At 39.3% G+C, this 26,118-nt stretch overlaps 2 protein-coding genes and 1 long non-coding RNA gene across 7 annotated transcripts in view; 2 read left to right on the forward strand and 1 right to left on the reverse strand.

Moving 5' to 3' along the window:
* The first annotated feature begins 859 nt into the window (after positions 1-859).
* On the forward strand, positions 860-10,482 carry LOC114669596 (extracellular calcium-sensing receptor-like). Its single transcript, XM_028825779.2, has 7 exons — positions 860-1,099; positions 2,100-2,394; positions 3,237-4,031; positions 4,147-4,383; positions 5,263-5,386; positions 6,474-6,629; positions 10,451-10,482. Exons 1-7 carry the CDS (start codon positions 900-902, stop codon positions 10,480-10,482), a joined length of 1,839 nt encoding a protein of 612 aa, XP_028681612.2. The 5' UTR covers positions 860-899.
* A 3,009-nt stretch (positions 10,483-13,491) lies between these two features.
* On the reverse strand, positions 13,492-15,075 carry LOC127526585 (uncharacterized). Its single transcript, XR_007934081.1, has 3 exons — positions 14,967-15,075; positions 14,557-14,690; positions 13,492-14,274 (listed from the first exon to the last, which is right to left on the reverse strand). It is a non-coding gene; the product is annotated as an uncharacterized LOC127526585 (long non-coding RNA).
* A 6,974-nt stretch (positions 15,076-22,049) lies between these two features.
* The window catches only part of LOC114669595 (extracellular calcium-sensing receptor-like), a 48,873-nt gene continuing 44,804 nt past the window's right edge, over positions 22,050-26,118 (forward strand). For 3 of the 5 annotated variants that reach the window (XM_051922465.1, XM_051922463.1, XM_051922464.1), the window contains exons 1-4: positions 22,050-22,361; positions 23,438-23,732; positions 24,611-25,417; positions 25,764-25,997. In XM_051922465.1, the coding sequence (XP_051778425.1) occupies positions 22,162-22,361; positions 23,438-23,732; positions 24,611-25,417; positions 25,764-25,997 (1,536 nt within the window). In that variant the 5' untranslated portion in view covers positions 22,050-22,161. The remainder of the gene's footprint in view (positions 22,362-23,437; positions 23,733-24,610; positions 25,418-25,763; positions 25,998-26,118) is intronic. The other 2 variants (XM_051922462.1, XM_051922467.1) reach the window with 2 other exon arrangements.

Raw genomic sequence — 26,118 nt, forward strand, 5'->3', positions numbered from 1 at the left:
ATAATGTACTAATACCAATAAAGGAAATATCTCAAGGATGCGTCAATTATTATATAATATGACATATATGGATGATCAGTGCTGAGAACATGGCTTTCTATTAATTTTCTAAAATGAATTCAGGAATTCAGGTTAGCCATATACAGCAGCTAACAAATTCTTCTTCAATCTGCACAAGACAACGTAATGATTACAACTGGGATAATGCTGTCCAAATAAAATACGGTGTACTGTCAGATAAGCCTTTATGCCTTTAAACAATAGTATCCATCAGCAATATTTTTAGGCTATGTCTTCTGTATGTCATAGATGGCTTTGGCAACTCCAGGGATGACCCCCTGAAATAAAAATCCTCATAAAAATGTAACGACTTGAAAGGATTTACCCAAAATTACAATACACTATATAAACCCAATATTGAATAGAATTGCCCTGAGATAGTGTATAATACACAAAGAATAAAGAAATGGAAGTGAAATTAGTAGGTAATTTACAAAGTTCATTTTGCCGTGTTCATTTTGCAAATACAGAGAATACTATAATAAGAAAATGCAAACTGATTGTAAGTCTAAAAATGTAAACTGATTAATGTCATTCTAACAGTGATGATTTATTTTTTCTTTTGAATTTTGTCCATTTCAATATTTGTTATTTTGATGGCTTCCACCTTAATATTTAGACTTATAAATTTGCTTATACACAAAGGTTTACAATAATGTAAACAGACTAAGATGTTGCAGCACATTTTACTTCTTTTGTTTCTCCTTATGCAGCCAAGTAGGAATACCACCTTTGAGAATTAACAACAGTGGGATACTCACTCACAAAACAACATATTTAAGTCCAGTGCTCAGCAGTGAAGCACATAACTACATAAGCAGGTCTCACAGTAAAATGAAATGGTTCTCTTGCTTTTTCTGTTTGTGCCTCTCTTTACAGAAGCACTAATACCTGTTTGTAACCTGTGGAGAAAAACAGAGCTGCCCGTGTTTTCCAAGAATGGTGACATTATTATCGGAGGTATTTTTTCCTTTCACGATAGTCCACTAGATCCCAACCTCACATATTTAGCCATGCCTGAGGTATCAAAATGTAAAGGGTAAGTGGATCTAGATCTTATGCAAGTTACATATCTGAGAGTAAAGCTAACATTTGAATATCAAAAGATTTAATTACCTCTGAATAGCATTGTAATATATATAGTCCTGGAAAATACTGCATTTAATGGTCTAAAAGTGAAACAATACGAAAATACTGCATTTAATGGTCTAAAAGAGAAACAATACATTATCAAATATACCAATAAATGATATAGAAAAAAAATGTAGTAGTTGCCAGCTGATTACTGACTAAATAAGTAAATAAGAGCTGATGTTCCTGTAAAGAAATACAAAGCTATGCCTTGATTATTTTTAGTTGTTTCTTCCTATAATTATGTGCACAGTAAGTAAATAAATCAAAATTTAACTGCTCATTGTTCACATCAACTAATTAAAAAGACATTTGTGAATAACAGTGGTTCTTGCGACAGTACAGATATTTTCATCACCATTTTTAAAATACCACTTTTGAACGTTTCTGATACAAGAATATGTAAGACCAGACTTCATACAATGGGTGACCGAGCCTTTGCGGCCACTGCTCCACGGCTCTGTAATGCCCTACCAGAAAGCCTGAGAACACAGCAGATTGTGGGATGTTTTAAAAAACAGCTAAAGACTTTACTATTTAGGAAAGCTTATTAACAAGAATGCTATAATTATTGATGTTTTATCTCTGTTTTTATTTTGCTTTGCCTTTGTTTAACTTTTTATGTAGCACTTTGTGATTTACTGGTAATGTAAAGTGCCCTATAAATAAAATGCATTATTATTATTATTATAAGAAAAAAAAATCTTCTCAAATCTTCTTACTTTACAAAATGTGATACATTATTCTGCACCTATTGAAATGTTTGTTTATATTGCAGCTTATTTTTTGTGCATAAAATGTTAAAATAAATAAATGAATGTAGTGGAAGCAAAACAATGATCATTATAATATTCTCTTTGAATTTAAGGATATTACCTAACTATAAAATCCAATAAATATTCTTCCAGTCTCAATTTCAGGGAACTTCAGTTTGCTCAAGCCATGGTTTTTGCAATTGATGAAATAAATAACAGAACGGATATATTGCCTGATGTCATTTTGGGCTATAAAATCTATGATGTATGCAGAGACATTCATTTGACACTGCGTTCAACAATGGCATTACTAAGTGGGGACGAAAACAATTTGCTCCAGGATGATTCTTGTATCAAGCTATCTATAGTGCCTGCCATTATAGGTCCTTCAACTTCATCACCTGCAGTAGCAATTTCCACAACTCTGGGGCCTTTCAGTATACCAGTGGTAAGGAGGAGTGTGCAACTCTCTAAATGTTTAACTTATAAACATGCAGCTCTTATACTGTTGTGTGACTCATTTCTAATAGAAATGCTATATATTATATTATATTATATTATATTATATTATATTATATTATATTATATTATATTATATTATATTATATTATATTATATTGTGAATTTCCCATTGGGATTAATAAAGTATCTATCTATCTATCTATCTATCTATCTATCTATCTATCTATCTATCTATCTATCTATCTATCTATCTATCTATCTATCTATCTATCTATCTGTTCATGCTGGATTTTCATTTCCCATTCTCACAAATATTCTGAGATCGACTGGAATTCTGTTCTGACTCGTCATAACACTAAAACTGGTTTAAGCATTTTCAATAAATGAATGGCAACCTTATCAGATTGAGGACCTTTTCATATGAGGTGTTATCCATCACAATAGTGTAATAGATTAATTTAAATAACATTTCTCTAACTTTGAGTCAGTTCAGTGTGTCTTTGACTTGGCAATACTAATACTTTATCTACTACATTATGGAGTATATCTGGCACTTTAAACAAATGTATATATTTATGCATTGCATATTTGGTGTATACTTTAATAGGGTATGCATACATACAAACACAGAAATACAACTAAGAATTAAGAGGTGAATCAAAACTGAATGTAACCTTGAATAAAAAACATCATTGATTACAGACAATTTCAAAAGAATCATTTTTCATTTATACATTAATCTAATCAAGTTAGAAAAGCAGCTACTTTGACTGTATCTAAAAGACTTATTTGAATGTTTTTCTTTTATGTTATGTTTCTTCTCTGCAGATCAGTCATGCTGCCAGTTGCTCATGTCTCAGCAATAAAAAGCTCTTTCCTTATTTCTTCAGAACGGCCCTAAGTGATTACCACCAGAGTGTTGCCATGGCACAGCTTGCAAAGTATTTTGGTTGGACATGGGTAGGGGCAATAAGAAATGATGATGACTATGGAAACTATGGCATGGCCACATTTGTGGAAGCTGCACAGACAGAGGGTATTTGTGTTGAATATTCTGAGGCTATCCACAGAACATACCCGAGAGAAAAAATTCTCAGAGTGGTAGATATTATCAAACTCTCCTCATCAAAAGTCATTATAGCATTTTTGACAGTTAATGTATTTGAAATTCTGCTTAAGGAATTGTTCTTACAAAATGTCACCGGATATCAGTGGATTGGCACAGAGTCTTGGATTTCTACTAAAAATGCTGCCATGCTACAGTACTACAAAATTATGAATGGAGCAATCGGAATGTCAGTTAGTAATGCAGTCATACCAGGCTTGAAGGAGTTTTTGCTGAATGTTCGTCCATCTTCTCTCCCTGGAAACTCTGGCCTGAATGAGTATTGGGAATATATTTTTAAATGTACACTGAATTCAAAGAATAACTACTCCTGTACTGGTCATGAGTCATTAAGTGAAATAAATAATCAGTATACAGATGTGTCAAATATTGGATATACTTATAATTCCTATAAAGCCACTTACACCGTAGCTTATTCATTACACAACTTGCTAGGATGCATTGTTACGGAAAATGTGAAGACATGTGTTAATAAATCAAATAATGTGCCATTGCAGGTAACTGGCCAAGCTGGCATTATATTCATGCCTTATGCTATTTGAAATTATTTGCCTTATTATTTACTAATGATTTATTTTCTGTTAGTTTAACATAATATAATGTTTTGTACAGCTAGCTCATTATCTGAAAACCATAAACTTTACAACAAAGATTGGAGAAAACTTCTATTTTGATAAAAATGGAGACCCTGCAGCAAAAGGCAAGACATATGACATAGTAAACTGGCAGCTGAATAAAGAGGGTGATGTTGATTTTGCAACAGTTGGTGCATACTATGCATTTGCCTCTAAAGGACATGAATTTGATATGAATTATAAAAATATTGTTTTCGCTGGCACAGGAAATAAGGTAATTATTTTATACTAGGTGTGTAAGCCCGATGCTGTAAAGAGCCCAGGGACCTAGAAACTATTGAAATTGTCAGAAAAAAAATGTAAATATAGAGATGTCAGGTAATTGAAAGCAACAACTCTAGGCATGTTTTTTGCCAATGTGCTTGCATCGCTTGTGCATTAGCAGCGGAAACGTAAAAGGGATACCATTTTGCAGATGTTAGTGGCTAAGCCACTTTGTCTTTCTTCAGAGGTTTCGTTTTGCTGAAGTGCTGGCCCTGCTTGTGTTATTAACTGCTAAGCGAGTTTTCTGTTTCCTAGGAGGTGGAACCTTTACTTCCTCTCACTTCCGGCCCGGACAGACACACACACACTTATATATAAGATATTAGGGAATGTTATTTAGATTTTCAATGATTCTTGCACTTCATCCTGTTTTTTTTTCTTTTTAATTTCACATGCTAATACATTGGGCGGCACGGTGACGCACTGGTAGTGCTGCTGCCTTGCAGTTAGGAGACCCGGGTTCGCTTCCCGGGTCCTCCCTCCATGGAGTTTGCATGTTCTCCGCGTGTCTGTGTGGGTTTCCTCCGGTGCTCCGGTTTCCTCCCACAGTCCAAAGATATGCAGGTTAGGTGCATTGGCGATTCTAAATTGTCCCTAGTGTGTGGTTGTGTGTGCCCTGTGGTGGGCTGGTGCCCTACCCAGGGTTTGTTTCCTGCCTTGCACACTGTGTTAGCTGGGATTGGCTCCAGCAGACCCCCGTGACCCTGTAGTTAGGATATGATGGATGGATGCTAACACATCTAAAATCGCTTATAATACATGTGGTTTATTCCCTATGTTACTGCAGCCTCCAGACACACTAACTTATTCTTTTTGCATTGTTTGTAAGGTGCCAAAATCAGTTTGTAGTGAGAGCTGCCAGCCTGGAACTCGGAAAGCCACACAGAAAGGACGACCAATCTGCTGTTATGACTGCATACCGTGTGCTGAAGGAGAAATCAACAACACAACAGGTATGAAATTTAAATATGGGCTGGAAACAACTGAACCAGCATGGCTGTGCCGTTAGCTAGCAAATCAATTGCCAGCATGTTTAGTGAAAAATTCATAAAGGATGCAAATTATTGCGATATTATATAAAGATTTTAAAATTCAAGTGCCCGATAAGGAGTTCAACTTTAAAACATAACATTTAGTTCCCACTGCATGTTCCTTGTTTGATTCTGAGCGAGGCCACTAACCTGCCTGCGCTCCTTGTACTACAACCCTATATTGGTCTTGGGAGTAATGTACAATGGGGTGGCACGGTAGCGTGGTGGGTTAACACTGCTGCTCGCTGTTAGGAGACCATGTCCTCCCTGCGTGGAGTTTGTATGTTCTCCCTGTGTCTGCGTGGGTTTACTCGGTCCTCCTCCCACAGTCCAAATACATGCAGGTTAGGTTGCATTGGTGATCCTAAATTGTCCCCAGTGTGTGCTCGGTGTGCGGGTGTGTGTGCGGTTGGCTGGGATTGGCTCCAGCAGATCCCCGTGACCCTGTAGTTAGGATATAGTGGGTTGGATAATAGATGGATTGGTAATGTACAATATAAAAAAGGCATCATATAAAATAACAGTTTGTTTTTCCTGATATATGATTTTTTACTTTTTACATGCTTAGCATTATAATGAAGTTTAAAAATGCATTATTAATCAGACACATTTATTCAAAATACATTATAATATCAAGAATAAATTATAATTCTGTAGCCATCTACCTTGCTCAATCCATTTTAGAGTCATTAAGGTCTATCCTGCCTGAACTGGGGAAGCCCATCACAGGGCACACTCACTCACATACTTGCAGGCAGGGAAGGATCTACCATCAGAGCATTCTGGGTGACTGCCTAAGGGCCCATGATGGCAAGGGCCTTTTCACCAATGATTGAATCCTCATACACTGAAATAGCCCCCTGCTCGATGACTGTTTACTAATTTACTATTTATTAATTATTATTCTGTCATTATGATTGTAAAATAAATTGCATTTGTTTAAAGGAATAATATTTTTTCTAAAAATTTTATAAATGTATTATTTTGTGTTATCATTTTTTTTTTTCAGATTCTTCAGATTGCCTGAAGTGTCCTGTAGAATACAAACCAAACAAACAAAAGGATGAATGTATCTTGAAAGAAATTGAATATTTATCATTTCAAGAAATTATGGGAATCCTGCTGGTCACTCTGTCAGTACTGGGAGCATTGCTAACACTTTATAGTAGGTTTAGTTTTTTATTACCATAGAGAAACCCAATTGTTCGAGCAAAATAATTCTGAACTGAGTTTTCTTCTTCTCTTTTTCATTAACCCTTTGTTTTCTTTGTTTCTCTCACATTCATTGGTGAGCCCTCTGATTGGTCATGTATGTTACGCCACACTGCTTTTGGTATTGCATTTGTCATGTGCATCTCCTGTGTGCTCGGGAAGACTATTGTAGTGCTCATGGCGTTTAGGTCTACACTGCCTGGAAGTAAGTGTCAATGAAATGGTTTGGAGTCACTCAGCAGAGACTAAGTGTTTGTAGCTTTTACACTTATACAGGTGATTATTTGCCTTCTTGGTTACTTAACTCACCTCCTTTTCCAATAAAAATATCAAACATTACACAGAGATAATAATACTAGAATGTGATCTTGGATCTACAGCTGCTTTTTATGCAGTTTTGGGCTACATAGGATTGCTTGCTTTAATTGTTGCATTGTCCTAGCATTTCTGGCTCTTAAACTGCCAGATAACTTTAATGAAGCGAAATTCATTACATTCAGCATCCTGATATTTTGTGCCGTATGGATCACTTTTATTCCATCCTACATCAGCTCACCAGGAAAGTACACTGAAGCTGTCGAAATATTTGCTATTTTAGCTTCCAGTTTTGGTTTGCTTTTTCCTGTATTTTCTTTCCAAATGCTATATTATTTTATTAAAACCAGAAAGAAATACAAAAAAGAACATTATGGCAAAATGATATAAATGGAATTAAACATGAAAGACGTAAAATGGGCATTAAATGCACAGTAATTAGGTTTTTTAAAATGCAGGACATTAAATTTTTTCAGCAATGATTTTAATCTTTTAATCTGATTGTGTATACATTTTCGTAAGTGATTAAAAGTGACAATTGAATAAAATACTTACATTTCATTTAAATTATTGTGGATTTATTTTCCAACCTTCATGCCTGTGCCAGTCCATAGTGGGACACAATAATGCATGCAATCAGTCAATTACAGCAAACTGGGCCAATTTGAAGAAACAAGTCAGCCTTGGGATGTTACAGGAAACTCGAGTGCCTGAAGTAAATTTGTACAAACATCATGAAAATTCATGACAGACATGCAATGCATGCTTATTTTTTCCTCACAAACTTTGAAATAAATTACTAAAGATGTCCAAAATTAAAATTAAATTCCATTACTTTGAAAAATAATATAAACTGAAATTAAATAAAATAACAATGTACTGTATATATCTAAATAGAATTCATTTGGTATAGGTGCATTTAATAAAGATAAATCATTTTAAATAATATTTATATACTTCTTAAGAAATTTAAATAATATGCTAACCACTGATGTAACTGATGAATAGATGATTATGAATATGTAACCCACTGGAAAAAGAAACATTGATGGAAAGTAGTGAAGAATTTGCACATAAAGTTCAAAGTCACCAGAATGATTAAACTGACAAAAAAAACAGAGCAGATGTCACTGTAGACTATTATGTGATACTCCTTTGAAAAACTTAGAATCAAAAAATGGTTAACTTCTAAGAATGCACTTTATATAAAGAATTCAAAGTGACTATTTTACTTGAGAATAATTTTTAAGTTTGGGAGGTAAACACAATATGAGAATCTACAAGACATGAAGTCAACATTGCATGTATTGGTGACTGAAAACTACAACATGTAAGTGAGTATAAATAAAAGAAGTTGGGTAGAAGCTAGGGCTCTCAAATTATACAAATATTAGCAGAGGTACCTGATAACTGCCCAGGATTGAATAAAGTGCAGGTGCAGTCCATAAATAAACCATCAGTTGGAAAAAACTAATTCCACAAACCAAAATTTCCCCAAACTTTGTATACCTGTGCCAAAACCCAACGATGCCTCCTGTGGGCATTTCATTACTAAAGCTCAGATGCAGTCAAGTTTCTGAGCTATATATGCTATGACCTTCCCTTGTAGCAATGGGGAATCTATGCAAAATGTGGTGGAGTTTTAACGGTGTGGATTTGAACACCAGGCAAACATATACAGTATTCATCTTTATATATTAGATTATGGTTTGAATATTAATATTAATAATAAGTAAATATTCATTCAGTCATTAGGGTGGTTAAAACACAGGTTTGCTCCAGAGACAGATAGTATTGCATTATGTGTTGACCTCCGGGTGCATAGGTGAGAGACCTCCCTGGAAAGTTTTGATACGCTCTTGGCCAGAGTAGGGTCCATCTGTTATTGTTCATGTTGGAATTATGATTTACATAAGGGTAGTCTTTCAGTTCTGCAATCCAAATTTAAAGAGTTAGGTGCCAGACTGAGGAGCAGAACTGACAAAATTAATTAAGCTCCGGTCAACACCCCACCCTTGCTCCTCCCAGAGATGTGCTGGTGAAGATGGCTCCCTCAGATGATCCAGAGTGTTTCCTAATCTGTTTTGAATGCATGGAAACACTGAAGCACTGGGACAAGAGAAGTTGGTCAGCTATTTTGGCCCCCCTTTTTGACCTGGGAGGCCCAACATGCCATGTGAAACGTTCCACCTGAAAGGCTTGATGATTATGACTTCCTGAAGCAACAGATCCTCCTCCATAGAGTTTTGAGCCCCTTGGCAAAGGGACATCAGTTTTGGCTATGGTAGATTGATCCGGATCGCCCCATCCGGAGACAGGTCCAGGACCTAGTGAAACTGATCCAAAGCTGGTTTCGTGGAGACACCTTCGAGCGCATTGTGGAAAAGCTTGTTATTGATGCAGTCCTGTCTGGGCTAAACAAGACATTTGTGATGAGATGCTCTGGAATGATGTCCATTCAATGCTAGACCTGACCTGCAAAAATGTAGGGCACCCAAGCCACCTGGAAACACCTAGCTATCCAAACTTGATACAGACTTCGACCCAACCATCGCAATCCCCTCAGATTGGCAATCACCAAAGCTATAAGCCGCAACCTCTGCCTCCACCTCATTCTCACCTCTCCTCAAACCATTGTCTGCTTTAACTTTTTGCTAGGGTTTCTCCTTCTCAAACCCAAGCTCCTAGAGCCACTGTTGCCACTGCTACTTGCATATGAACCAACACAACAGGTAGAAAGCACTATTGTAGAAACTCTACAGCTGAGATCAAACACGAGTGCTTTCACTGTGATCAACCGGGACATCGGGCTTGGGAGTGGCACCTCCCACCTGCACAGTCCATGGACTTTGGTCTGACCCAGGTATGCGGGTCACAGGTTTCCCCCAGGGTGTTGAAGAAAGACAATTTTAAGGTCCCTATTAAGTTGGCCGGATGCAAAATCCTGGCCCTGTTGGACTCTGGTAGTGGCCTCTGCATAATCTGCCATGACTTGCTCCAGCCATTTCCCTACACAAAGACGGACCAGGTGAACATTCACTGTGTTGATGGAGACCTTAACACTAGAATTACCAAAGCCTATGAAAAAAACTTGTAAATCTGGCCCACCTTAAATCCTTTGGCACCTCTTTGTCAGCATCTTTTATCTTGACAATGTGTCGATAAGCACAAGCAACAAGCAGTCTGCTATACCACCCCACCTCCACCGACACAGAAAGAGCAAGAAGTTATCCCAGCTCAAGCCTGGAAGAGGTTTGATTTAGGAACATTTATGTTATGTAGGATGCCCAGTGGGGGCTGCATGGTCTTTTGGCCTTGTAACCCCTGCAGATTTTGTTTTTTTCTCCAGCTTAACTGGATTCTTTATCTGTCCTCCCAGCCATCTGACCTTACCTTTTTTGTTGTTACATAATTCTTTAATATTATTGTTTAATCTTAACTGTTCTTCTTTTCTTGTAGCTTTCTCTTTGTCATCTTGTAAAGCAATTTGAGTTACATTGTTGAATGAAAATGTCTCTTTACTATAAAAACAAATTTTAGAACGAGACGAGCCGTGATTTTCTCAGAGAGACATTTTCACGTCTTGTGCTAAGAGATATAACTATGCCTGGGGCCGGAAATAAAAGACAAAGGGTAGATGACAACGTAGAATGTTATAAGAATTCAAAAACGTTGGCACGGTACACATGCAGAGAAGGTTAGAGATAATGGAAGTGTGGTAATGTGCCTTACTGGCATTACCTGTAATTAAATAAAATTAGTTAAGTGTCCTCTGCATGGTGTTGAGAGAGGCATTTGTTTGAGGAAAAAAAAAAGGTTAAAGTATAAAGAAAGGAAACTTGCCTTTTTCCTTTTTATATAATGTAGACAGATGTCTTCACTGACTATATTAGCGCCTTTTGGGGAGCGTCGCGGCGGGTCTCGTGTAGACTAGAGAGACGGCCCTGCCATTAACCGGCCAGGATGGCATTGTCAGTCCTCCACTCCTGTGTGTGCCTCCCGCGACCTCATAACTAAAGGAGTAAAAGAAAGTGTGAAGCGACTTAATACCGCGGTTTAGAAAAGGGATCCCATGTTTGTAGTTGTCTGTGCAGTAGCTCAGGGGAAGGATGTAAACATGGAAAGTGCTTACTTTCACTTAAGGCAGAAGTACAGTTTGTGTCTCAAAAGCCAGCACAGCTATGCGCACGCGCGCCGGCTGCTTGAACTCTTATAGTATTTTTGCAGGGCAGGAGACGTCACTTCTCGCAGACGTGTTCTCGTCATTGCATACTTGCAGAGGGATGGCGTAGGACAGTTTAATTGGTCGGCGCTAGGGCGCCGAATGCAAAAGGGAATCATGGCCTCTAGAGGGGGTTCTTTCTGACTAGACCGTCTTAGAGAAAGGTACTTGGTAAAATAGTGTTTTGAATTTACCAAGCATTACGGCTTGTGCCTTGCTTACTGTAAATATTTTTTCTTGTATATATATATATATATATATATATATATATATATATATATATATATAATATATATATATATATTGTAGCAGATATGCCCTTTGTCCACCTCTCGGACCCTCAGGTACCACTCCAAACACCAGGTGAAAGTATAACAACTATTTATTTTGTTGTAACACAGTGCACCAAGCACCCTCCACTCCACACTATTCATATAATTCACTATGATACAATTCTCTTTCCTCCTCGCCCAGACACTTCGCCCTCCTACCTCCCAGCTCAGCTCAGTGTCTGGGCTTTCCCACAGTCCTTTTATACACCCTGACCCGGAGGTGTTCCTGTCCAACAGTCCACAGTTCCTTATTCCTTCCGGGTCAGGGCACACAGTCCTTTTCTTCAACCCGAGAGTACGTTGTTTCTTCCTGTCACGTGACCATGACGTAGTCCCGGGTTATAGAGCACATAAGAGCCCACGAGGCCCCCAAGATATCCAGCAGGGCTGTGTGTAGAAACTACAAAGTCCATGAGGCCCTGCTGGAACTCGGGGCACGTTTATGCTGCTCCTCCTGGCAGCCTGGGGGTGAGGTCCGGGGTACGAAGCCGGCAATCCACCACAATAAATATATATAAATATCTCTGGATTAACTTTGGTGGAGGTATTTATTGGGTTGTGGTTATTGGTGCACTGTTTATTTTTGTATATACACTTTTTCTGTATTTCGAATATTTTTGTTTTGGTGAATCCTGTATACACTGTTTGAAGGAGCAGCTTCCTGACTTAGAGCACTGTGGAGGAAGACAGCTTCATTTTGGTTCGTGTATATACGGTTTTCACTAGTTTGTATGCAGTATTCTTTTTCATTTGGGACTTTAAGTCAACACTATAAATACTGTATATAGTCATTATTTTTGGGCTCCATTTACTTACTGTTTTTGTGTATTTATTGATGCAGTCCTCCTAATACTTTGCGGTATTGGACTGTGTATTAATATATAAATTCCGCAGAACATTATTTTTGTTTTCTTTAAGTGCACCTGTAAATAAAACCTCACTTTATTTTAAAAAAAACTCAGTTTCACATACTAGACACCTAGAGTGTAGCCTGGTGATCCTAATTCCCACTACACGAGGTGTCACATTTTGGTGGCAGCGGTGGGATCCGATCAGGTGTGGTAAAAGTGAGACTGTATTTTTGATTTTGGAGTACGGACAAAGACAGTTTTTGGCAGAATGGCTCCAAAGAAGCCTCAAGGAGTTGGCACTCCAGACCGCAATACAGGAGTGGTCTCCGGATCAGCACAGGCAGGGGATGAAGTCCAAGTCACTGGGGATATCCACACAAAAGCGATAGGCGCTTTTGTGACAATTCATCGCTGTGCAGGAAGACAAACGGTTGGAACAGCGATTCAAAGGTCTGCAGCACCAGTTCAACCAGCTACAGAGACAGGCGAATTTGGTGCAACAGTTGCAGTCCTCCAACCCAGATGAATCTGTTGAAGAACATGGGAATACCCTTGTCTGATGCCCTTCCAGGATCCCGAGGACATAGAACATTACCTTTCAACATTCGAAAGGGTGGCTACTGTGTGTTTGGGCAATCCATCTTGTTCCTTTACTTACAGGAGGGGCCAGGGCTGCATTTTTGGCCATGCCAGTAGAGGAGTCCCTGATCTATGACTCATTAAAAGCAGCCATCCTTGAGAAGTACGAGATCAGCACCGAAAAGTACAGGGTGAGGTTCTGTTCTCTCGAATGGGAGGAAGGTCAGTCTCCTAAAGAACTTCTGACACTATTGAAGGAATTATGCACTAAATGGTTACAACCCCAGAAACACTCAATAGACCAGATAATTGACTTTATTTTGTTAGAACAACTTTTGCAGGTATTTGACATTAAAATTCGTACGTGGGTAGAGGAGCATCAGCCAAAGACTTCCAAAGAAGCAGCAGAGCTGGCTGAGGTGTTCCTGGCTGCCCATCATCCAAGGAACCTACGGAAGGAAGATAAAGTCATCCAGAGGCCCACAACCACAGCTAAGCCCACAGGTATGTCTCAGGGTGAAATGGGTCATGGTCCTATGAGTTTAGTCAACACACCTGCAAAGCCAGATTATAGGGGAGGTTGGTTGTGTCATGGTTGTGGACAGAAAGGCCATCTAATTAAGTTTTGTCCAAACAAATGAAAGGAGACAAAACTTTGTTTTGTTCCATGCCCCCTACCTGAAAAGAAGACGCCTTTTAAGAGCAGGGAGAAGATTCTAAGGGTTTCTATGGCAGGTAAACTGTACCCTGCATTAATAGACACAGGAAGCACCCAGTCTCTGGTGAGGAAAGACTGTTTGGTCGACCAAGTGGTACAGTCAGGTCAGCAGGTAGTATTGAGGTCTGTCCATGGTGAAGAAGTCACCTATCCTCTGGTCCGGGTGAACCTGGAGATTCAAGGTTTGGGTTATGAGTTACCCATGGGCGTATTAGACAACATGCCTTACCCGATTCTGCTAGGGTTGGACGTGCCGGGGATCGAAGATCTCTTACAGGGTACTCTGCAGGCGGAGACTCTGATGGTCACAAGGGCCCAAGTGGCAAGGCAAAAACAAAATGCCCAGGATGGCTGGGATGCGCTGCCGTTTGGGGAAGCTGACAAGACAGGCACAGTCCGTAAAGCCCGTAGTCAGAGAAGGCATGAGAAGCTCTGGGGCGTTCCCCAGAAGCAGGGTGAGCTTATATTGCCTTTGGATCTCACAGGAAATGGTAGCGACTTACCGAGTGATGTGGCTTCTGCTCAGCGGGATGACCCCAGTCTGCGTGTCTGCTTTGACAAGGCCACAAAGGGTTCGCAGTCTAAGACGGGAGAGAAATTTATCATTCAAGATGACCTCCTGTATCATCAAGATGACTATGGGCAGAGACTGGTGTTGCCATCTAGTCTGAGGGAGACAGTACTACATATTAGCCATAGCATTCCCTGGTCAGGTCATTTGGGGCAAGTTAAGACATCCGATAGGCTAGCACAACATTTATATTGGCCGGGATGGTCTAAAGATGTAGCAAATTATATAAAAGCATGTGCAGAATGTCAGAAAGTTGGACCAGTGAAGAGAGGAGACAAAGTTCCACTAATACCTTTACCTGTAGTGGAAGAGCCTTTTTCCAGGATAGTGGTTGACATTGTGGGTCCTGTCGAACGTAGCTGCACTGCACATAAATATATTCTGGTGGTTTGTAACTACGCAACCCGGTTCCCAGAAGCCTTTCCCCTGAAAAAGACAAATGCAAGTAACATTGTGAGAGCTTTAATACAGCTATTTGCCAGAGTGGGAATCTCAAGAGAAAAGTTAACTGAACAGGCGTCCAACCTAACAGCAAAATTGATAAGACAGGTGAATAGTTTGTTAGGAATTCTGGGGTTAAGGACTACACCCTATCACCCGCAGACAGATGGGCTAGTGGAGCGATTTAATGCCACCCTAAAACAGATGTTGAGGAAATTTGTTAGCATGACTGGATCAGATTGGGACCAATGGCTACCATACCTGTTGTTTGCTTACCGGGAGGTTCCGCAGACATCCACAGGATTCTCTCCGTTTGAGCTGTTGTATGGTCGTCATGTGCGGGGACCCCTTTCGGTCCTAAAGGAAACCCTAGGGGGAGATAGAGACAGAACTGAATCCCGAAATGTGCTAACATTTGTCCTTAAGTTGCAGGAAAAATTTGCCAGCCTGTCGCAGTTTGTAAAATAAATATGGAAAATGCACAAGCCAAGCAGAAAGCATGGTATGACAAGGCAGTCAAAGACCGAAAACTTACAGTTGGACAGAAGTTACTGTTATTGTTGTCTACTTCAGAGAGCAGTCTTTTAGCCAACTGGCAAGGGCCATACACTGTAGTTGCTCAAAAAGGTCTTGTCACTTATGAGATTGATATGCCTGATCACCCTAGAAAATTAAGGCACACTTTTCATATTAATATGCTGAAGCCATGGCAGGAATATACTAACCCTTCCAGTCAGCTATTAATTCGTAGCGTTCCAGAGGAAGAGGAATCAGAGGAGCAGTACTTGCCATCCTGCAGAGAGGTCCAAGTGGGACCATCATTGGAACATCTAGAAGAGACAAAAAGAGCAGAAGTACCAGAGTTGATTCCAGAGGGTCTGTTTGGATCTTTGCCTGGTAAGACTCCTCTTATACATCATGATATTCGCCTTACCTCCCCAGGTCCTGTGAGAACATCATATTGTAGGATCCCTGCACGCCTACAAGAGGTTTTCAGAGAGGAGCTGGAACAGATGAAAGGTTTAGGCATCATCGAACCTTCAGTGAGTGACTGGTTTAGTCCTATGGTACTTGTTCCTAAAAAGAATGGACAGATGAGGTTCTGTGTGGATTACAGTAAGCTTAATGCCATCTCAGCTTTTGATACCTACCCAATGCCTAGAGTGGACGAGCTGGTAGAGCAGCTAGGTCCTGCAAAATATTTAACAACAATTGATCTTTGCAAAGATTATTGGCAGGTCCCACTCACAGAAGAGGCAAAACCACTAACCGCTTTCAGGGCTCCCGGAGGTTTGTACCAGTTCACGGTCATGCCATTTGGGTTGCATGGAGCTGCAGCGAACTTCCAGCACCTCATGGACAAAGTATTGCAAGGAGCAGAGATGTACGCTAGAGCATACATAGATGATGGTGTTGTGTACAGTAAGACCTGGGAGGAACATCTACAACACCTGGCGGATGTGTTTGATTGGTTAAAAACAGCTGGGCTTGTGGTTAACCCTGAAAAAACAGTCATTGCTAAAGAATAAGTGCAATACCTTGGGTACACCATAGGGGGTGGTTTGATCCGACCCCAAACTGACAAAATGGCCGCTATAAAGGATCGTCCGCATCCTGGAACAAAGAAGCAGGTACAGTAGTTCCTTGGTTTGGTGGGGTGGTACAGAAGATTTATTCCTAATTTTTCTAAGATTGCAGCGCCCCTCACTGACCTGCTTAAAGGATCTGCACCATGAAACATCAAATGGACACAGTCATGTGAAAATGCCTTTCAATCTCTGAAAAAGATATTTTGTAAAAATGTTGTATTGCATTGTCCTGACTTTGCGAAACCTTTTATTTTGCAGGTTGACACCACTGGGGAAGGTTTAGGTGCAGCCTTGGTGCAGGGGGAGGGTGACGAGAAGAGGCCAATTTTGTTTATTAGTAGGAAGCTGTTTGACCGAGAGAAGAAGTACGCTACCTTAGAGAAGGAAGGATTAGCAATAAAATGGGCTGTAGACAGCCTAAAGTATTATCTTCTTTCCAATGAATTTATTGTGGAGAGCGACCACCAAGCGTTGCAGTGGATCCAAAAGATGAGGAATTCTAATGCTCGAGTGGCCCACTGGTATTTGGCACTCCATCCATACAGTTTCCAGGTACGTTATGTTGCGGGGAAAAAGAATCTAGTAGCAGATTATTTATCCCGCACATATGACCTGAAATCTTGAGGGGGAGGGTCTGTAGACTGGAGAGACGGATGGCATTGTCGGTCCTCCACTCTTGTGTGTGCCTCCCCCGACCTCATAACTAAACGAGTAAAAGAAAGTGTGACGCGCCTTAATATTAGTTTACCGCGGTTTAGAAAAGGGATCCCAAGTTTGTAGTTGTCTGGGCAGTAGTTCAGGGGAAGGACGTAAACATGGAAAGTGCTTACTTTCACTTAAGTTAGAAGGCTGAAGCGTAGTTTGCATCTCAAAGGCCAGCACAGCTATGTGCGCATGCGCCGGCTGCTTGAACTCTTAATAGTATTTTTGCAGGGCAGGAGACACCACTTCTCGCAGACACGTTCTCGTCATTGTGTGCTTGCAGAGGGATGACGTAGGACAGTTTAATTGGTCGGTGCGAGGGCGCCAAATACAAAAGGGAATCATGGCCTCTAGAGGGGGTTCTTTCTGACTAGAGCGTTTTAGAGAAAGGTACTTGGTAGAATAGTGTTTTGAATTTACCAAGCATTACGGCTTGTGCCTTGCTTATTGTAAATATTTTTTCTTGTATATTATATATATATATATATATATATATATATATATATATACACTAGCCAACCCGCGGCGTAATATACGCCGCATAATTATGTATTGATGGGTGAACACTTGCTGAACGACACAGTTGTCCAAATGGGGTGGGTTTGTGGATACCACTGTGAGTGAATGAAAAGATGGACCTCTGGAGAAAGCAACATACAATTGTCCGTAACTGAAAGCGGGATCGTCTGTGACGATGGAGGCCACGCTGGTGAAAGTTACTTCGTCGGTAGGGATAAGTTTCAGCACTTGTTCATTAAGGTGTAGCGAGTCTTCGTTGTTGACGCTTAATATAGCTTGCGTACTGAGTTGTTCCGGAGTCACAGTTGAGAAACACTTTTTTAATGTCTTTTAAGCACAGGGAAAAAAACTAACATGTGAAACATCCGTAATGTAATAAGCCACCAAGAAAAGTAACATTGCAACAATGCACGCTACGATCCGATCGCTGTAAACAGAAGTGAAAACAAAATCGAGGCCAGTGCATTCTTTAACTGCCTTGTAGCGCAATGGTAGTGCTGCTGTTTTGCAGTAAGGAGACTGTGGAAGATTTTGGGTTCACTTCCCGGTTTCTCCCTGTGTGGATAGCGCTTTGAATACTGAAAACGCCGGTATATCAATGTAATGAAGTATTATTATTCTTATGTGTCCAGCGCTCTCTCTCTCGCGCACCTGTATGCGTGTGTGTGTCGCTCGCTCGCTGCACGTGTTCCTGCAGGCATACCAGTAAGTGAATGAAAAGATGGAACTCTGGAGAGAGCAACATACAACTGTCCGTGACTGAAAACTGGTTTTGGCAGATACATTCACATCTTTTTGAAAGTTTGGCCCTGTGCCTTATTAATTGTCATTGCAAAGGTAAATCTAACAGGAAATTGTCTTCGCTCAGATGCACGCGCAGGCTCTCTCTCAGCGGCACAGGAGCCTTCCCAGCCCTCCCCCCCCCCCCTCTCTCAGCAGCACGCGAGCCCCCTCCCCCTCTGTCTCTCAGAAGCACGCAAGCCCTCTCTCTCTCTGTAACATTGCAGCAGTTGTATAAACACTTTTTTTTTAAAATGAGTTTTAAGCACAGGGGGAAAAAAACCGAGGCTCCCTGCTCAGCTGCATGCGCAGGCTCTCTCTCTCTCTCTCAGCAGCACGCGAGCCTCCCCAGCCCCCCCCCCCCTCTCTCTCAACAGCACGGGAGCCCCCTCCCCCTCTGTCTCTCAGAAGCAGACGAGCCCTCTCTCTCTCTGTAACATTGCAGCAGTTGTATAAACACTTTTTTTTTAAATGAGTTTTAAGCACAGGGGAAAAAAAGGAATATTTGAACAAATCCAAACTTTATTTAAAAGCCAACCAAGATAGTAACATTGCAGGAGTTCACCATTTTTAATCAGGCGACTGACAGTAGTGGAGTCAGGCACAGAGAAGGTCAGCTGCTGAGAAAGCATCTCGACTGTTGCAGGGCAGTGAAGCAGGTGAGACGCTAATGAAAAAGAGGCACAGGGCTTATTGGTTTTTAAAGACTGCTTCCTTCATTGTGTTTTAACCTCAGTTTTAAAGGATTGCGCGGCTCTGTCTATCGCGCTGCCTGTGTGTGTGCCTCTGTCTCTCTGTGGCGCTGCCTGTGTGTGCGTGGCTCTCTCTGTCGCGCTGCCTGTGTGTGCGCGGCTCTCTCTCTCGGGCTGCCTGTGTGTGCCTCTGTCTCTCTCTCGCGCTGCCTGTGTGTGCCTCTGTCTCTCTCTGGCGCTACCTCTGTGTGAACCAAGGTTCCACTGAGGTTGACTAATGAAAAGTCAACGTGGCTCAGAGCTGCATGTGGACTGTGGCACAGACAAACAGAAATGATGGCATGTTTTCCAAGGCGTCGCGTCCGAGTTGGTGGGCGTGGCTCTGCGAGTTGTCGTCGTATCCAATGGTCTTAGAGTTGGTGGGCGTGGCTCCTTCCTGCGTGCGCCATGGGTGTCTTACTTGTCGGCGGCTTAGTGAATCCATGCCCCTTCTGGCGTGCTTTCCATGGGTGGCTATTTTTCTTCCGGCTTAGTGAATTATATATATAGATATATATATATCTGGATTAACTTTGGTGGAGGTATTTATTGGGTTGTGGTTATTGGTGCACTGTTTATTTTTGTATATACACTTTTTCTGTATTTTGAATATTTTTGTTTTGGTGAATCCTGTATACACTGTTTGAAGGAGCAGCTTCCTGACTTAGAGCACTGTGGAGGAAGACAGCTTCATTTTGGTTCGTGTATATATGGTTTTCATAAGTTTATATGCAGTATTCTTTTTCATTTGGGACTTTCAGTCAACATTATAAATACATAAATATAAATATATAAATATATAAATATATACATAGTCACTATTTTTGGGTTCCATTTACTTACTGTTTTTGTGTGTCCTTTGCGGTACTGGACTGTGTATTAATATATAAATTCTGCAGGACATTATTTTTGTTTTCTTTAAGTGCACCTGTAAATAAAACCTCACTTTATTTTTCAAAAAACCCAACCCTTTTTGTGTCCATGTCTCCCTGTCTTACACCATCATCCTGGTCACGCTCTCACATACTAGATACCTAGAGTGTAGGCTGGTGATCCTAATTCCCACTACACGAGGTGTCACAGGAAGTACGAAAATTTGAAAGTCTCAAAAAAAGGATAGTTAAGATCGCATTACCGCAAACAAACAGAAATTATTACTCGGTGAAATAACGAACAGCAAAATTAGATCAAATATATTGTTCAGTTTTAAACTTTAAGTTGTAAACTTGTAGATCGTCTAATTCGTGATGCCATTAAGGAAAAATAAGTAGTGTTTCTTCCCAATGAAGAGGCATATCCGCGAGAATTAAAAGATATGCTTTTTGGTGAAAGTGAAATCCCACGAGAAAAAATTTCAAACTCAGCGAGACAAGAGCTTATGCAAAGAGATTTGGAAAAATCCTGCCCACATAAAAACGCACACAGTTCAATCATTTCTCATTTGTGTGAATGCTATTGTCAGACACATTTCTTGTAGGTGTTGTCACGATGTAATTCCAAACACGGAAACAAAATTCAATGCGGTATTGATGAAAATGTAAAAGCGAAAAAAGAGATTGAATATATGGACATAGGTGATAAGACAGAAGTATCTTGATATTGTTTGAACTTTAAGTCGGAGACTTGTACATCGTCTAATTCGTGTTGCTATCAGGCAAAAGTAGTGTTTCTTCCCAATGAAGAGTCCTAACCGCGAGAATTAAAAGTTTGGTGAAAGTGAAATCCACATACGCAAGCGACAGAGACGCAAAGTTACTGGTGCATAGCGCAGGTGGGGGTTTGGAAAGCGAAGCGAGCAGGGAGCGAAGCCCCCTAGTATTATATAAATAAATGTTGTTGTTATCATAAAATGCTGGGATTCTTGCTATTATAAGGGTAAATATAACTAGGAAGTTGAACCTTTAGATACTGAGTTTGCAGTCTTTAGAGTTACAGTATCTGGGTGCTATTAGCCTTAGCCATTAATTCCAGGATACACATCCACTACCTAAGCAAAGCAAACTATTATTAGAAGAATGAGTATGCTGTTCTTACTACAAAATGACCATCTATACATTTCCTTAAATTAATTAATAATGGCAGTCATCTCTAACCTAACACTTTTAGTGTTTTTGCATCTGTTTGTCACAATTAATTTAAATGTGCTTAAGCATGGAAATGCAATTCTGGCCTTTTTTTTTGTGTACTGTTTTATTGCCAGTTTGTTTATGCCTGAACCTGTGTACAATAACACAATAAACTGAATTGAATTGAAAGTTCATACTAGATAAAAAGTGGGGAAGACAACTCAGATACGTTTCTATGCACTTGATAATTAAGGTGAATTTAAAAAAAAAACTAAAACTTTCCCATCTATTGGTCTGATGATTTGTTACTCTATGGATTAAGAGGTGTCCTGCGGTGGGTTGGCACCCTGCCCGGGATTGGTTCCTGCCTTGTGCCCTGTGTTGGCTGGGATTGGCTCCAGCAGACCCCCGTGACCCTGTAGTTAGGAATATAGCGGGTTGGAAAATGGATAGATGGATGGATGGATTAAGAGTCCAGTGACAGATTTGCCAAAAAATACATAATGGCTGGAAAGCATGTATCTATATTTTTACAATTAACAGCATAAAACAAAAATTAAACAGAAATGTCCTCACTGCTGTATATAAATACCTTCCATGAAGTACATTTAATTTGAAAAAAAGGAAAATTGTGAGTCAGAGCTTTGGCATATTTCCAAGTTTTATATAGCATAACTAAAATGTTTATAATCAGAATGACTTGCAATAATGTTAATAGATTAATACATAGTTAGAACACAATTATTTTCTTTGTTTCTTCCTTCATAGCCATACAAGAATATCACCTTGGAGAAATGACATCAGTGATGATTTATTTTTCCTTTTGAATTTTGTCCTATTTCAATATTTAGACTTTTAAATTTGTTTGTATACAAAGTTTACAATAATGTAAAATGACTAAGATGTTGCAGCACATTTTACTTCTTTTGTTTTTCCTTATGCAGCCAAGCAGAATATCACCTTTGAGGATTAACAACAGTGGGATACTCACTCACAAAACAACATATTTAAGTCCACTGCTCAGCAGTGAAGCACATAACGAAATAAGCAGGACTCACAGTAAAATGAAATGGTTCTCTTGCCTTTTCTGTTTGTGCCTCTCTTTACAGAAGCTCTAGCACCTCTTTGTAACCTGTGGAGAAAGACAGCGCTGCCCATGTTTTCCCAGGATGGTGACATTATTATTGGAGGCATTTTTACATTTCACGACAGCCCAGCGGATCCCAACCTGACATATAAAACCATGCCTGAAGTATCAACATGTAAAGGGTAAGCTGAATTATATTTACTATCCAAGAAACAGAAATGTCTGTGATTACATTGTGATATGAAGAGTACAGGATGCATAAAGATTCCTATGGAAACTCAGTTTAAATATCAAGTGCAATAATAATGGAAAAAAAGTTTATAAAAAGCAAATCATTTATAATATCTGCCATTTGTACTGTGTAATAAAATGTAACTTTTTTTCCATATGAATCAGAATATAGGTGAATCTTACAGTATTTTTTGTGCTGAAATTTAAATATTTATTCAGACTTTTTCTGTTATGCAAGAATTTTAAGTGACACAAGATTTAAATTTACAATAAACTTATTTTTACTTTATATACATGCTAATAGTGTCTCACCTAAAAGGTACAAGTGTACAATTTTCTGCTGTATTTGGTCTCCAGAATATCCATCTTAAGGGTCCAGCAATAGTCAGCAAGTATACTGAGACTGCACTTGCCTTGGAATTGCTTTCCCATTTCAGAAAAGTCCTGATGAAACAGTCTGCCATGCTCATTGCTGACTGCTCTAAGAGTTCCAGGAGAGTAGTCTGTAAAGTTTTAACATTTTCACAAACAAAAATAAAAACATTTTAATCCTGAATAGATTTTTAAAAACCCATATACCTTAATAAGGGTTTACATACTAAATATACAGCCTCAAAAAAAACATAACTCAAAAAGAAAGAGTGACAGAAACATTATGAGAATATTTCTGAAATCAGCATGAAAAGTACATTTAGAACACCCTAAGTCGTTCTGTAACAATATCTTGGTTGACCAGCATTGTTAGTGGCTTACGTAAATAACAACTCAAAATATGGCTTGCATATTCATCTTACAGTGATACATACAGTAAATGAATAAATTCAGTGTATCAACGTCTTATGGTATACACTGATATAATAGACAAGCAAGAAGAAATCTAACCTCATGACTTGCCAAAGTACACAATGGTTTATATTCTTCCCTTCTTAAACTACTGAGACCATCAGTGCATTTTCTGAGCATCATTCTGAGAATTGTATTTGTTGCTCAGGCCATTACATAACAAAGATATTAAATATTCTTTTAGGCTCAATTTCAGAGGACTTCAGTTTGCTCAGACCATGATTTTTGCAATTAATGAAATAAACAAGAATACAGACATATTGCCTGGTGTTATCTTGGGCTATAAAATCTATGACGCATGCAGAGACATCCATTTGACCCTGAGATCAGCGATGGCATTATTAAGTGGGGAGGACAAAGCCTCATTCCAGGATGGTTTGTGTGCCAAGACATCTATAGTGCCTGCCATTATAGGTCCTTCTACTTCACCAACTGCAATAGCAATTTCCACCACTCTGGGACCTTTTAGTATACCAGTGGTAAGAAGACATTTTCACTTTGTTACATTTGAATCATGGCAGCTCATGTAATATTGTGGATCTGGTTTGGAAATACGTACAGTGCTTTATTCTGCAATAGACTAGTACTTTGTTTGGTTGCTGCCTGTGCCTGTAGCTGCCAGCAAAATTTCAGGCTCCCCATGGCCTTACAAATAGACTAAATGGCCCAATAAATAGATGGATGGACAGCCTTACTGACCCACCACTTAGCCCAGTTTTAGCAGTTTTCCACATCAGTTGTGTTTGGTTTGTTCATTGTTCATTAACTTGATTAAACATAATACTTAATTTTCAGCTAAGAGAAAATTCACAGTGTCTTTTACTTAGGTACTAGTAATACCTCCTACAATATACAGTGTATTGGGTACTTTAAATGAGAAATCAAGCAAAATGACACCTTTTATTGGCTAACTAAAAAGTTTACAATATGCAAGCTTTCGAGGGAACTCAGGCCCCTTCTTCAGGCAGTTTGTAATGTTACAAACTGCCTGAAGGGGGGGCCTGACTTGCCTTGAAAGCTTGCATATTGTAATTGTTTTAGTTGGCCAATGAAAGGTGTCATTTTGCTTGATTTCTCATTCCATCCATAGTGGCTAACACTGTACAACACCCTTCTACTTTGATACTTTAAATAATTGAATACATTTACACAGTGCTAAGAAGGATAGATTCCTCAATATGATATACAGTACTGTATATGAGAATTTCTATACAAATACAAGCAACAATCCAAATGCGAGTCAGTGCTTATTTAATGTTTTATTAAGAAATCCTTAATTACACATTCACATTATTTTGCTTAGTAAAACAAACAATATAATCTGGTTACACACTTTTCTTATATTTCTACTTTACAGGTCAGTTATTCTGCCACCTGCTCATGTCTCAGCAACAAAAAGCTCTTTCCGTATTTCTTCAGAACGGTCCCAAGTGATGACTATCAAAGTGTTGCCATGGCACAGCTTGCAAAGCATTTTGGATGGACATGGGTAGGAGCAATAAGAAATGATGATGATTATGGAAACTATGGCATGGCCACATTTGTGGATGTTGCACAGAAAGAAGGTATTTGTGTTGAATATTCCGAAGCTATCCACAGAACATACCCGAGAGAAAAAATTCTCCGAGTTGTTGACATTATCAAGCACTCCTCATCAAAAGTCATCATAGCATTTTTGACACTTAATGTATTTGAAATTCTGCTCAAGGAGATATTCTTACAAAATGTCACTGGATATCAGTGGATTGGCACAGAGTCTTGGATTTCTACTAAAAATGCTGCCATGCTTCAATATTACAAAATAATGAATGGAGCAATTGGATTGTCAGTCAGCACTACAAGCATACCAGGTTTGAAGGAGTTCTTGCTCAGTGTCCAACCTTCTCTTCTCCCTGGAAACTCTGGCCTGAATGAATATTGGCAGTTTCTGTTTAACTGTACTCTTTACTTAAAAAACACTGAAACAAGCAATTCATCTTGCACTGGACAGGAATCATTAGGTGAAATAAATAATCAGTACACAGATATGTCAAACCTTGGATACACGAATGATGTCTATAAAGCTATGTATGCAGTGGCTTATTCACTACATAAATTGCTAGGATGCAGCCATAATGAAAGTAGATCCACATGTGTTAACAAATCAACTAACGTTCAGTTGCAGGTAGCTACCTGAGCTTTGATATTATTTCATTATTCTATTATTATTCTGAAGTTTCATCAATCCATTATTATTATTCTGAAACAACTACCGTCAACTGAAATAAAAATATATGCTGTATGTTAAAGTAAAACATAGTTTTAGAGCAGTCACTGAGTTAAAATTTTAAACTGTATACCAATGTCAGCATGTTTTTTCCTCCCACATTCCAAAAACATGGCCCTGTGTGGGTGTGTAGAGCTGATAATGAACTCATGCCCTATCCTTGCTTGGTTCCTGCCTTGTGCCCAGGTCTGCCAGGATGCTCTCCACTTAAGCAATTTTTGACAGTGTTACGATTTTTTTACAGTTAGCCCATTACCTGAAAACCATAAGTTTTACCACAAAGAGTGGAGAAAACTTTTATTTTGATGAAAATGGAGATCCCGCAGCAAGAGGCAAAATATATGACATTGTAAACTGGCAACTAAATAAAGAGGGTGATGTTGATTTTGCGACAGTTGGTACATACTATACTCTTTCAGAAGGATATGAATTTCAAATTAATTATGAAAGTATTAACTTTGCTGGCACAAAAAATAAGGTAAAGCATTTTTTTAATATTAGGCAGTATTAAATAGATTTGTTTAAGCTTCTTCCACTTAACTTTTTTGTTTTTTAATTTTGAATGTCATATCAATTCCACATTTACAATGAAATATATT

The sequence above is a fragment of the Erpetoichthys calabaricus genome, chromosome 2 (assembly GCF_900747795.2).
Source record: "Erpetoichthys calabaricus chromosome 2, fErpCal1.3, whole genome shotgun sequence".
NCBI lineage: Eukaryota > Metazoa > Chordata > Cladistia > Polypteriformes > Polypteridae > Erpetoichthys > Erpetoichthys calabaricus.

What these genes read in the sequence shown, in the direction of transcription:
- LOC114669596 (XM_028825779.2), top strand. Translation starts at nt 900, where the DNA reads ATGGTTCTCTTGCTTTTTCTGTTTGTGCCTCTCTTTACAGAAGCACTA. An exon ending in TCGCTGGCACAGGAAATAAG is followed by an intron (nt 4,384 to 5,262) that starts GTAATTATTTTA and finishes ATTGTTTGTAAG; the next exon opens with GTGCCAAAATCAGTTTGTAG. An exon ending in AGAAATCAACAACACAACAG is followed by an intron (nt 5,387 to 6,473) that starts GTATGAAATTTA and finishes TTTTTTTTTCAG; the next exon opens with ATTCTTCAGATTGCCTGAAG.